This window comes from Anopheles stephensi, chromosome 3 (assembly GCF_013141755.1).
Source record: "Anopheles stephensi strain Indian chromosome 3, UCI_ANSTEP_V1.0, whole genome shotgun sequence".
NCBI lineage: Eukaryota > Metazoa > Arthropoda > Insecta > Diptera > Culicidae > Anopheles > Anopheles stephensi.
In genome coordinates, this window is record NC_050203.1 from 46,790,371 (window position 1) to 46,801,763 (window position 11,393).

At 47.5% G+C, this 11,393-nt stretch overlaps 1 protein-coding gene across 1 annotated transcript in view; it reads right to left on the reverse strand.

Annotated features, from left to right (window-relative positions):
* Window positions 1-11,393, reverse strand: part of LOC118511209 (protein disks lost) — a 75,827-nt gene that overhangs the window by 7,960 nt on the left and 56,474 nt on the right. Inside the window, exons 2-3 of the mRNA XM_036053992.1 lie at window positions 4,739-4,821; window positions 130-2,091 (exon numbers count right to left, since the gene is read on the reverse strand). Of these exons, the coding sequence (XP_035909885.1) occupies window positions 130-2,091; window positions 4,739-4,821 (2,045 nt within the window). The remainder of the gene's footprint in view (window positions 1-129; window positions 2,092-4,738; window positions 4,822-11,393) is intronic.

The window sequence follows — 11,393 nt, forward strand, 5'->3', positions numbered from 1 at the left end:
ATGGAATATGGCAAAGTTATTTGAATATTAAAAGTTGTCAATTTTAATCGATTTACGGTTTTCATTCTTGAGGGATGACCCTTGTCGTATTGTGCTAATGTTATTAAATAATTAACCACCACCACGTACCTTAGGGCGGCATAAAACAGATCGCGCTGCTTGTTGAATGCACTGAATTCCTTTGATGAGGGAAAGTGATCCTTCGTGTCGTTCTCTTGCTGGTAGAACACGTTGGTAATGCTATTGTTCAGCAGCAGCAGATCACCACCGCTGGAAGCCGGATTGATGAAAGGGTTCTCAAGTTTCATCTTTTGCGCCAGCATGTCTCGCAGGAAACCGTTCAACGGCGGATGCAGCGCCCCCAGCTGCTCGTTCTCCACCACGACTCGCAGCGAGGTGCTATCGAGCAGTGCCAGCAGTGTCCGCTGGTGGTAAAGCACTTCGGTCGCAAAGTAGACACAGTTGTGTGGGCTACGCAGCACGCCCGACAGCTCTGCCGGAGCATTGTCAGCAAGGGCGGATGTGGTTTCGGGTTGCCGTTGGGGCACCGGGGCAATGTACCGTTCCGTGCTGACTAGGTTGATAAGATAGGCCAGCTCGTTTAACATATTTGGCACCAGGTTGAGATCCATCAGCAGTGCATAGATGGTTACCAGCCGATCGATGGTAGGCTTGTGAGTAACTTTATCGAATTCGATTATCAATATCGCTTTCAATGCTTTCTCACCCTCGTTTTGGACGACATCGCTTGCACTGCTTGTGTCAAGCTCAGCGACAGGAATGACACTGTCAACCTGACCGAAAGAAGCTTGCAGCGATTGTTTCGCCCGTACGGTGGTCCTTTGTAACTGTGCCTTTTCTGCCCGGAGAAAATCGCTCCGTATCTCCTCCTTCAGACTGCGCAACATGCCCCGAGGATCGGGGTTAGCATCTTCATGGCTCTCGATTGCTATGAGATTGTTTTCCGAGCGGACCGATGATGAGTTGAAGTCATGGCGGCCCGATACCGTCCGGCTGACGGTCGTTGGCGCGATGCGCCTTCTTTGATGCCCGGCCTTCCTTCCACCGGCAACACCGGACAGCGAACCGTCTTGCGAATCATTGAGCGACGTTTTGGCATTGAGCGATACTCGCTTCTTCGCGCCTTGCCCATTGTCGTCATTGCCCGTTTGGTCCTTGTTCGGAGTCACGTTCAGCTGCGGAAAGTCATCATCCTGAAACATGGGACTGCTGCTGTTCAGTGCGTTCGAGGAATGTAGGCCACCGGGTTCATTATTACTGCCGCTGTTGTTGTTCGTAAACGGCGAGCGACGATTACGATGCGGTTTCGTCGCGTGCGTTACGATGTAGTCTCCGAGGCAAGGCAAGCTGGATTTCCTACGCCGGCCGATCGTACCACCACCACCATCGCTTAATCCGCTCGGCTCTTGACGCTGTGTTCCATTACCGGGCGTGCTGGGCGAGGGACACGAGACCTCCAGACTTCCGTTGCGTGATGATCCGTGATGTGCCGTTGCTGTCTTCCCACGGCTACCTGCGATCGGGGTGCTGGTAAAGGACAGCAGCATACTGCCGGCCCCACCGCTTCGCGACACATTATTGGTACGGGGAGGTGTCGCGAAACCAGCGTCATTGGTGTTCTTGCAGCGTGATAAGGATTGGTTGTCGTTAGTGCCGGGCGTAGATTGCCCATCGACTGCACCAAATTGTGGTGGGAATCGTTTCGGTGTGGAGTAACCGATTGCTCCCGCTAGTTCACCGTCTTCGATAGCCAAAGTCTCCAATGTCCGAAAATTGCCGGGCGATTTTGGGTCTGACTCACACACACCCGATAGACCACCGTGATGGTCGAAGAGCTGTCGTGCTATCAAATTTACCGGTGGTGTTCCGGTGGTGTCAAGTTCGCCGGGCCTATTTGTCGCATGACCTTCGGCAGCCGGGGTTGCAGCGCCTGGGATACCGGACATTGGGTAACAAGAGCCGTCACTGATTGACAGTTTCCGCTGCTGAGCGGACGGATTAAGCTGGAGCACGTTGCCGACCGATACCTTTCTCGGAGTGTCACATCTCGGTGGGGCAAGTTTTGATGAGCTGGAATAAAATATCATGCGCCACAATCGGGTCAAGAAGAAAGAGGATGATAATACAAGAAAAAAAAATCGATTATGAAAATTGATTAATTATTCGGGATAAAGAACTGATATGCATCTAATACGGTCTTAGTTTAACATTTGATTTACAATTTAATTAAACCGATGCATCATCAGTTTTCTTACAACAGCACTGGTATTTTTAAAGGGCTAATTTTTCGTACTCGTTTCGGTGTAGCCAATCATCGCAAACCAAGACTGTCTTAGTTCGAAATGCAAAAAGGCAGCTAAATATTCTTTTAAATTATTTTTTTAAATGTATATAAAATTTCCATCAATATAGTTAATGCTGCATTACGCTTGCTTTTACATAAATAATTAAAAGATTTACCACACCTTGCAAGATCAGCCCCAAGGGGCCTTCTACCAAGCAATTGAGAAGGAGAGAATTTGAATATCATTCGGTGCGCATCATAAAGTATGCTGATTAATGCGTCCATTCTCACGGCTCTGGCCCCGCAACAGAGAATAAAATTTAAAGCAGAAACAAGACACATAACGAACTCATTAAGATTAGGTCAAAGATAATGACATCAGCCAACGCGCAAGCCTATTGTGCAATTAAACTCAATACTCGGCTAGGCAAAGACTTCCGCAATCGATCAACGCGCCCCACACACTGTGGCGGCGGTGGCACAGGTGAAAAAGCGTTTGCTGTGTGTGTCTGCCGCGCAGGGTGCGTATCTGTGTTGTGCTGCTGCTGGCTGGTTCACTTCTTTCTATTTGTTCGAAGGAAAACGAATCGCTTCTTCGTGTGCTTCTTCTTCGGTTAATCATGCAGCTTAAAATAGAAATGGTTCGCGCACCAGTGCGCTCAAGAAAGTTCAAGGTCGAGCAAAAAGCTCTTCAGCATATGACAGGGTAGCCCGTCCGTCCGTCCGTCTGTTTGCCTCTCACGACCTGCCCATCATGGGCACCGCCAGCACACACATTCGCTACTCTTTGTCAACTTCCGCAAACCGCTCTCCGCCAATGGTTCGTTTGGTCCGTCGATCGGGACACGCATTCCCATCGGCGCTGCCTTCATTATCGGTGTTCTTGCGCTGCTTCGTTCGCTGGTGCTTTTTCTCACACCTTTTGCCTTCGCCTCTCGCAGGACCGCCCAACCCATCGCCAAAGTCGATGAACGGCGGATGCAAAGAACGATGGCCCGCATTAAAACCAAGATCAGCTTTTGCCTGTTTTGCTCCTTGTTATCGATTGATCGCCAATGGTGTATGTGTGTGTTAGTGTGCTTTTTGCTCTACATGTTGGCACGAGACGGGATGCTTACCGAGACCGTGAAGCCGGATATCAATTTGGCAAATGAAAACGAGCGTTTGAACCACACGCAGCGGAACGCACGCATGCGGTTTTGCTTTTCTGGCGTAAGTAATCGGCTTCAAAACGTGAATAAGAGCGAGGATTGGGGGTAGTTGTTTTACTCGGGTTGTACACTTCAAAAGTTACTTTGCAATAGTTTGGAAGAACGAGTGCATTTGGGCTTCAATGAAAGGAAAAAGCTAAATTGTTCATTAAGAAAAACATAACAATAAAAAAACGCTCCCCTTGCTTCATTTTCCGTCTCTTAAGCAACATCTGCATCGAAAAAGAGTTAAAATGTTAATGTAACAAACAGCAAGAGCAAAAAAGCTTCGACAACATAAAAGTTCAAACGAACCAAGTTTCGTTTCGAACGGACCAAGCGGGAAACCCCTTCTCACGTGTACGCCCGGGGATGTAGAACAAAAGACTTTGCTGCGCGAACCGTGACCGCGACGAAACATTAGCAGCAACGTTTAAAAAGTCAACGTTCTGTTGAACGTTCTGCCGCGGGCCCCGGCCGACGAGCGTTAAACGGTGGGTTAACGAATGATACTAAACCGGCACCAATTCGGTGGAATATGTAACGGGCAAAAGGCTTAACCTTCCGCTGTGGGAGAATGACCGCCGTTGATGATGCTGCCTTACCTCCACCCAACATCACATGGTCAGGGTCACAGTTAAAAAGGCTCGCGACGGAAGAGAGCGTCTGGCGTCGTTCGCATACACTCTCGTGCAGTGTGTTAGGCAATGTTGGCAGGCCTTACCACTGGAGCGTGTATCTTTGCATCAGCTCAACCACCAAAGAGACACACACGCACAGACACACAGACACACTGGCACACGAGAGCGTGAATTTTGTGAGGCTATTGACGGAGCCTCGCGATTCATTGTGAATTCTGTGCGATCAGTCAAGTTCAAGTTCGAGCCACCACTGCATGAGCGAGACGACAGGTTGAGCGGATAGATAGAAACGGAGAACGCGCATAGCACCAGCACCAGCAGCAGTAGCAGGGGCCAAAGAACTTTCCTTTTTATACGTGCTTATTGCCACCCCCTTCAATAGGCACTGGATGCATTCTCAACCCGGGCGGAGGGCACTCATGAATGAAAATGACTCATTTACATATTACGGCGCGGTTTCGATGACTTTTTTTTAGACACATTGCACTGTGGCTGAGTTCAAGATAGGTGCTACTACAGTCAACAAAATCAATTTGCACAGTGGAAAAGCATACATATTGTAACTAGAGCTATTGATTCGGAATAGACAATCTAATACTTACTCTTCCGTTTGTGCACGGATGAAACCGATGAAGAAGCTGGCAAACGCCTCCAGACCGCGTTGATGATGAGCCTCGTCATGTTTCTGATAGCGTCCACACAAGGATTCCAGCGCCAGGAAAGAAAGAAAGGAAATAGCACATTAGACACCTATGTAAATGACCGGGCTGCAAAGAGCATGAAGCATCTCGCCGTTAAAAGATCATCAAGCACGACGTGCAAAAGTTTCCCAGCACGTTGTGCGTGTGCGTGATTTACAGCAAAATCTGCTGCCTCACCCTCGGTGGCGGCGGGGCACGCCGCTGGACGCTCGGTACCCCTGACGAGTTTATTGGCTTATACCTCATTTCGATCACGATTACCTTCGGCCCAGCTTCGAATTCGCACGAATGGTACGCGCGTTCATTGACATACGGCTGAAGATCAAGATCAACCGATCAGGAGCCATCAGTCGATCGTCATCGCGAAACTGGACTCGGTTGGGCTGTACAAAACACTGCACACCGTCAACTGCGGACAGAAGTGGTCAATCCAAACCCCGATTGAGAAGTGTTTTAGCGTTCATTTAGGTCTTTAGTTCCCTGTATGAGTGTGGGTAATGGCCGATGTTTGGCTTTCAACTTGAAATTTCATGGACTTCCCTTTCCTAGAACCGCGAGGCCTCTGCAGCGCGAGGTGGAATTTGCGGTTCGATTCGCGAGCTCCATTGACCGAAAGCCGGTAACAAACCGGACGACCTCCCTTTCTCAGGATGTTGGCGGTGGCGGTGATGATGATGGTCTTGCAAAAATTGCCCGTCGCGGAACTTGATCCTCGTTGACATATATGCCTCTCCCCCTACGGTGGCAGCCAGCCTTCGCTTCTTTTTGCAATAGTATAGGGTAGTTGGTTGCCAAATGTCCATACAACTGTCCTTGGATATTAGAATTGAAGGTTGCTCGTTCTCGTCAAACGGACAACTTATTTGCAGAAGGAAGTGAGAGCTACAGTGTGTGTTACCTTCGTTAAGTAATCGTCGTTGTCCACCAGCATGTTACGGACCATTCGGCGTGGTAAATGCTTTAAAAATGTAGCAAAGTTATCGTTACAGGAGTAATTATAATTCTTCCAAGAATTTTTAACAAGCCAAACTCCCTTTCAAAACCGGCAAGAAGTTGGGCGGAATTAAGCTTTGCATACATGGCACACAGTAGCATGACCAGCATGAAACCGAAAGCAAACACCTTACCGCCACGCGTGCGTTAATAGTATGATCATGATAATGCCACGGCAAGTGGAAGCGAGACGCCATGAATAGTAATAGGAGGTGCTGCTGCCGCATACTAAACATCCACTTCGGATGGGGTCCTCCACCTCCTGACGATGGTTTTTTTCCCTCCGACAGCAGTGGCAAGCCTCCATAGCAACCACGCACCTAACCATGGTAACCCCAGAAAAGAGGATATATGCGAAACTAGCACCCGCCAGAAAATCGAAAGAACCTTGAACTGACATTAACCTCCAAAATACAGTCGAAGGAAGTCGAGCTGTGTGTGGCACGGAGTGGCGGCATCTGCGTGCGCGGCTAAATATATATGATTTCCTGTCCGTGATATCCTGCCCAGCTCAAGATGAGTGATCGTAGAGCAGAGTAGGCTCTCCTGTACGATGGTCCTGAGTGGTAATTTGAGACATTGAACATATTGCGTGGATATTACGTGTAATGCTTTTCATGCTTCTCAGGCGCCCAATCTGCTAAGGACACACACTACACAGTCAAATTGGCGTTGAGTTTGCAATTAATCAAATTCAACGATCTTCCAGCAAACGAACCAATCTCACGAGCCTACAGACCACCGCCGCATGGTAATCGCGCAGTGGACGCGCTAGTTCGATGGCCCCTATTAGATTCGCGGAACGGAAATCCGTGACTCACCTCTACCACCTGCTGCTGCTTGGGGCTACCACGCTGCTCATTCTGTTCAACGCAGAACATCGCTCCCTCGCCGTTCCTACGCTACGCATTCTTCCAATCTGTACGTGCGGTGATCGTTTTGTTCAGACAACTTCCGCTCACAAAACACTCACACACGCACACAGGCATCAGGACAACACACTAGAGAGAGTGTATGGTTTGTCTCGCATTTAGTTCCCATCCATGTTAATCCATGCGCGGCTTGGGCCGTACTTGGCCCGGCCGCCCGTACGGTTCGCGCCTCTCCGCGTTCTGTCCGACGTGTGTGTGTGTGCACAGGTTTTGTTGTGGTTGGTTACAACGTTGTCTCTTTCGAGCGCTCCACAGTTCAATGCCCTTCCCCTTAGGTGCCCCGGCGAATGATGAACTGGCGAATCTTGGCAAAAGCGCTCTGCGAGAACACGGCTGAAGATCAAGGTCTCGATGGCGGCACTCTACTTACGTTTCGTTTACGCTACAATCGCGTTCCACGTTTCCACGCTCCCCATATAGTTACACCATCGACCCCCCCCCCCCCCCCCTTTCGTTCGCTGAGGCAGAAAGGCCTCCCTTCCTTCTTTCAGAGCTTACCCAGGTCGGCCGCATGGCGCATGACGTACGTGGTGGATCAAATGCTTTGGTAAGGTAACAAAGGGAATTTAATTACTTTCGCTATTTCGTAGAAGAACGTGCAGCCAAGTCGATGGATTCTCGCTGACCGATCATGTTACGTCTGGCAGTTTTTGCATAGTTTGATGGACTAGCTGTGTGAATTATTTGTTTGCTTAATTAGCGTATGACCGTATGAGCGAGTTTTGAGCACATAATCACATCTCGGAGCAGGGATCAGGTGTACGAAAGACCACGTACCGAACAGGCACTTAGATCTCGAAACATGTGTAAAACTTAGGTTAGGTTTCGTCAGGGGGGTCCGTAAAGAAATTACACATCAGTAAACATCAGTATTGATACGACGTGGCAATGTCGAACATGCTGATGTTTCATGTAACTAATTACACGATCCAGAGCACATGCAACGCTTCTACAAACGGCAAGAAACAAAAACACTCCATACGGATGTGACGAGCCATTACGTGGAGCAGCTCCAGTGTTTTTAAACATTTTGCTAGTAAACGGGCAAACACCACCACACACACACACGAACGGTGCATGGAAAATCGCAAGGAAAATGGTTTCTTATCGCTGGCCACAACACAACTGCACCCACGGTACTTGCTTAGTTAACGAAAACACCGGCCACCGGGCTGCGTGTCCATTGGCAAGCGACAAACGACACCGTATCACCTTCGTTGCCGCCACATGTTTGGAGCAAAACATGAAGCCACCGGTCAGTACGGTACACGGTTGGGCAGGGCGGCAGTGATATCTGGAGGGGGCAAATGTGGCGATACATTACACAATGCTAGAAACCAACCATGCTCGGAAACTTCGACAACTTCTTTCGGTAGCGAAAACCCAGCTTAAGAATGCATAAAAAACATAAATCAAAACATGGCTATCTATTAAGCTAAACCTAAATTACGATCGGCCGGTACGAGCCGTGGTTGCCCTAGATATTTATTGGTTTTGGTTGTTTTGTTTCCTCGTTCTTTCACTCGCAGGGGAAAAATCAGATAATGGCATAAACATTCGTAACCGATTGTGGTAGGTTAATAATGTAATGGTCCGTTCATTCATTCAACGCACCGGTTGCAGTTATTGCATGGATGGAGTCGAAGATATTGGCACTACGAGACGTATCCAGTTTTTATTCCGCACGGCTCGTGTCGTTCAAATATAACGAAGCAGTTTACTAAAATGTGGCTTAACCAAACATGCAAATTTATATTGAGCACAGAGTGCGATAGCTTCGATTGAACACACGTCGGCAGTCAAAAAGGGCGCTGCCAAAATCCGACATCGCCACTTCCGCTGTGCGAATTCGGGCTCGGCTGCTACTCCGTGCGCTTTCACGTACTCCACGTAAACCTTCAAGGTTCGTAGCCTTTTTGGAAAGCCAGCGTCCGAAGGCGAAAAAGGGAACGTGTTCCGAAAAATTAATACCACACAACGTACGAATTAACGGCACACGATCATCACGTGCCGGCCCGTCCCGGCCAATACCAATCGATCGAGCAGAGAACCACAGCACACAAAACAGTTTGCAACCTTCAGTTCGATCACTATTGTGTGCCGTGTGTGCTTGTATGCGCTCAGTGGGCCACACTTTTCGGCCCGATACCACCGCTAGTATCGGAAAAGCGTTTCAATGACCACAAGGCATACCGCGGCTCCATTCAGTCACTCCTTTTTTCCACCTCACCACCACATTCGCTCGCCGTGGCTTGCCTCGTCTTCAGAAACCGGTAATCCATTTCGGCTGCAAATTTCGTAATGCAAGCGTAATCAGCCAACCAACACGACCACCACCTAACCACCCACACTCGGGGTGCTGGGACATGGGTTGCGCCGGAGCGTACGCCTATACGCAACAGACCGACCGACCGTCAGCAGCAGCAGCAGGCATTAGCAGCCGGCAGTAGTAGCAAAAGAAACAATCACACAGATTTTGTTTTACCATGGATTTCTATGTTCGATTGCCGTTACCACCCATTCTGTGAACAGCCAGTGTGCTGTTCTCCCTTTCGCTTTCCTGCACACCAGTAACGTTGAACCAACAACCAACAGCACAACGATTCGATGGTCGATGTGCGGTATAGGAGTTTTGCTAGTTGGACAGCATTTCTGGCAATTCCGGTAGATACACAGTAATGAGCGTAAGGTTCGTTAAGAAGCGATAATCATTTGTTTTTATTACTTGTTGTTTAAGTTAAGGATTATGAAAAAAATCAGTACCCACTAAAATATGACAGAAATAGCTAAATATAACGCGAAAATAGCTTAGTACAGATATCTACAATCACAAAGGATATATTGAATTAGTTCTTGTAGATTGCATCTATGGATTAGCAGTCTTCCTGAGTGTGGGAAGACAGTCCTGACCGGAATTAAATATTCGGTCCAGCACCGTTACCGCTTCGGTCACCGAAATTGCCCATTAATAGACTAGTATTTCGCCAAATATTCTTAAGCATGCGGTTGAACCGATAGAAACCGATCCTGTAAAAGGATTGACGGCCTGGCCATGTCTTATATACTTAAGAAGAAAAAGAAGTAGTAAAGATCGATTGACTCTCCACGTTTGTCCCAGAACCTTTTTCTATGATTTCTGCCTTTTGATACTGTTCTACAGAACACTATAATCAGTCCTTCATAGAATAGACCGGATGAGATTTTTCACGATCTTGCAGAAGTTAGATCCGGAATGATCATTCGACATGTCCGCCACTGTACGTTCTGTTGTGCTCTCCAAGGCAGGAACAGAATTTCTGGTTGTTTTGTAGGTCTTTGGGTCAGTTCCATCACAAGTCAGTATGGATCATATTACTTGTATAGTTATCAGTCATTACAACTTCTTCGTGGTCTTGGCCTGCAGCAATCGGCTCTGATATCGCTATAGTTTAACGCCATCATCTGTCAATCCAATATCCTAGCCTTTCGTCACGAAAAGGCTTTCACTCAATTTGGGCCTTCAACGCCACGTATGTGCATGTGGACTGCCCCGAACGATTTCATTATTTGGGTCGTTTAGAACGCAGGGACGCGTTTCGTTACGTAGGGACTCCTCCATACTGAAGAGGCTAAAAATCCTTCTAAACATCTTCCTTTTAAGGATTTCGTCCATTATGGACGGATTCTATGTCTTAGTGGCGAATGTTCTTTATAGCAGCACATTCATCAATCGCGATAGGTTTTTCAATAGAGGAGTTTCTTCAGGATGTAGTATGACCGGTTGACAGCCAACCCCACATCGGTTATCTCGGTCGTTGTTCGCGATGAATTTTGACCCTAAATGTAGGCGAAGTTTTCGACGACTTACACGTTTAAGAATGCTTAAATTGTTCTCATCTCGAACTGCAAACTGCATGTAGACAGCTTGTTTAATGATCTGAAAAAAGGAAACACTACATGCTGCCCATCAGCAATTAATACTTACTACGGTTAATATTTGATCGCAATTTCGGATTGATGGGTAAGTTGTGCGGACAACAGTGCAAAACACATACGGTTTAAGAATAAATTATTTATTTGTGAAATTGTCATACAGGATAATACAAATAATGCAATACGTTCTATGTAAAAAAGGATAACCCTTTCCATTCCATTCAGTAGATAGATAATAATAGTTTCAGTACAAAAACCGAATCGAATATGCCTTTCGCATGCACGCTCGCTTCACAAACTCTGTACGCTTTCCACTGAAGCTCTCCGTTCCCACTTCACTAACCACCACCACCTGACCAGTCGGTACCGTGGTACAGCCTCGTGGCGATAATCCCAGATCGCTGATTGCACCGGATGTAAAAGTAACGCTTTTTTTTTCGTTCGGTCAACAGGGTGCTTGTTCGTTTTTAACTTCGTCTCGATTCTTGTGCGCCGAATCTCCTCTGATCCTTTCCTGCCGCCTGTGCTATTCTTTCCATCCAGGCATTTCGGCACTATATTCCTTCGTTTATACTGGGTAATGGTTTAAACATAACAATAATATTCATAATAAAAAGTAGTCCGTGTGAATCAAAATTAAATAAGTGCAATTACCACCGTTTCTCGTTCAATGCAAGTGCGGATTGATGAGATTTGCTACTCGAGATTGGCGCTTGGTT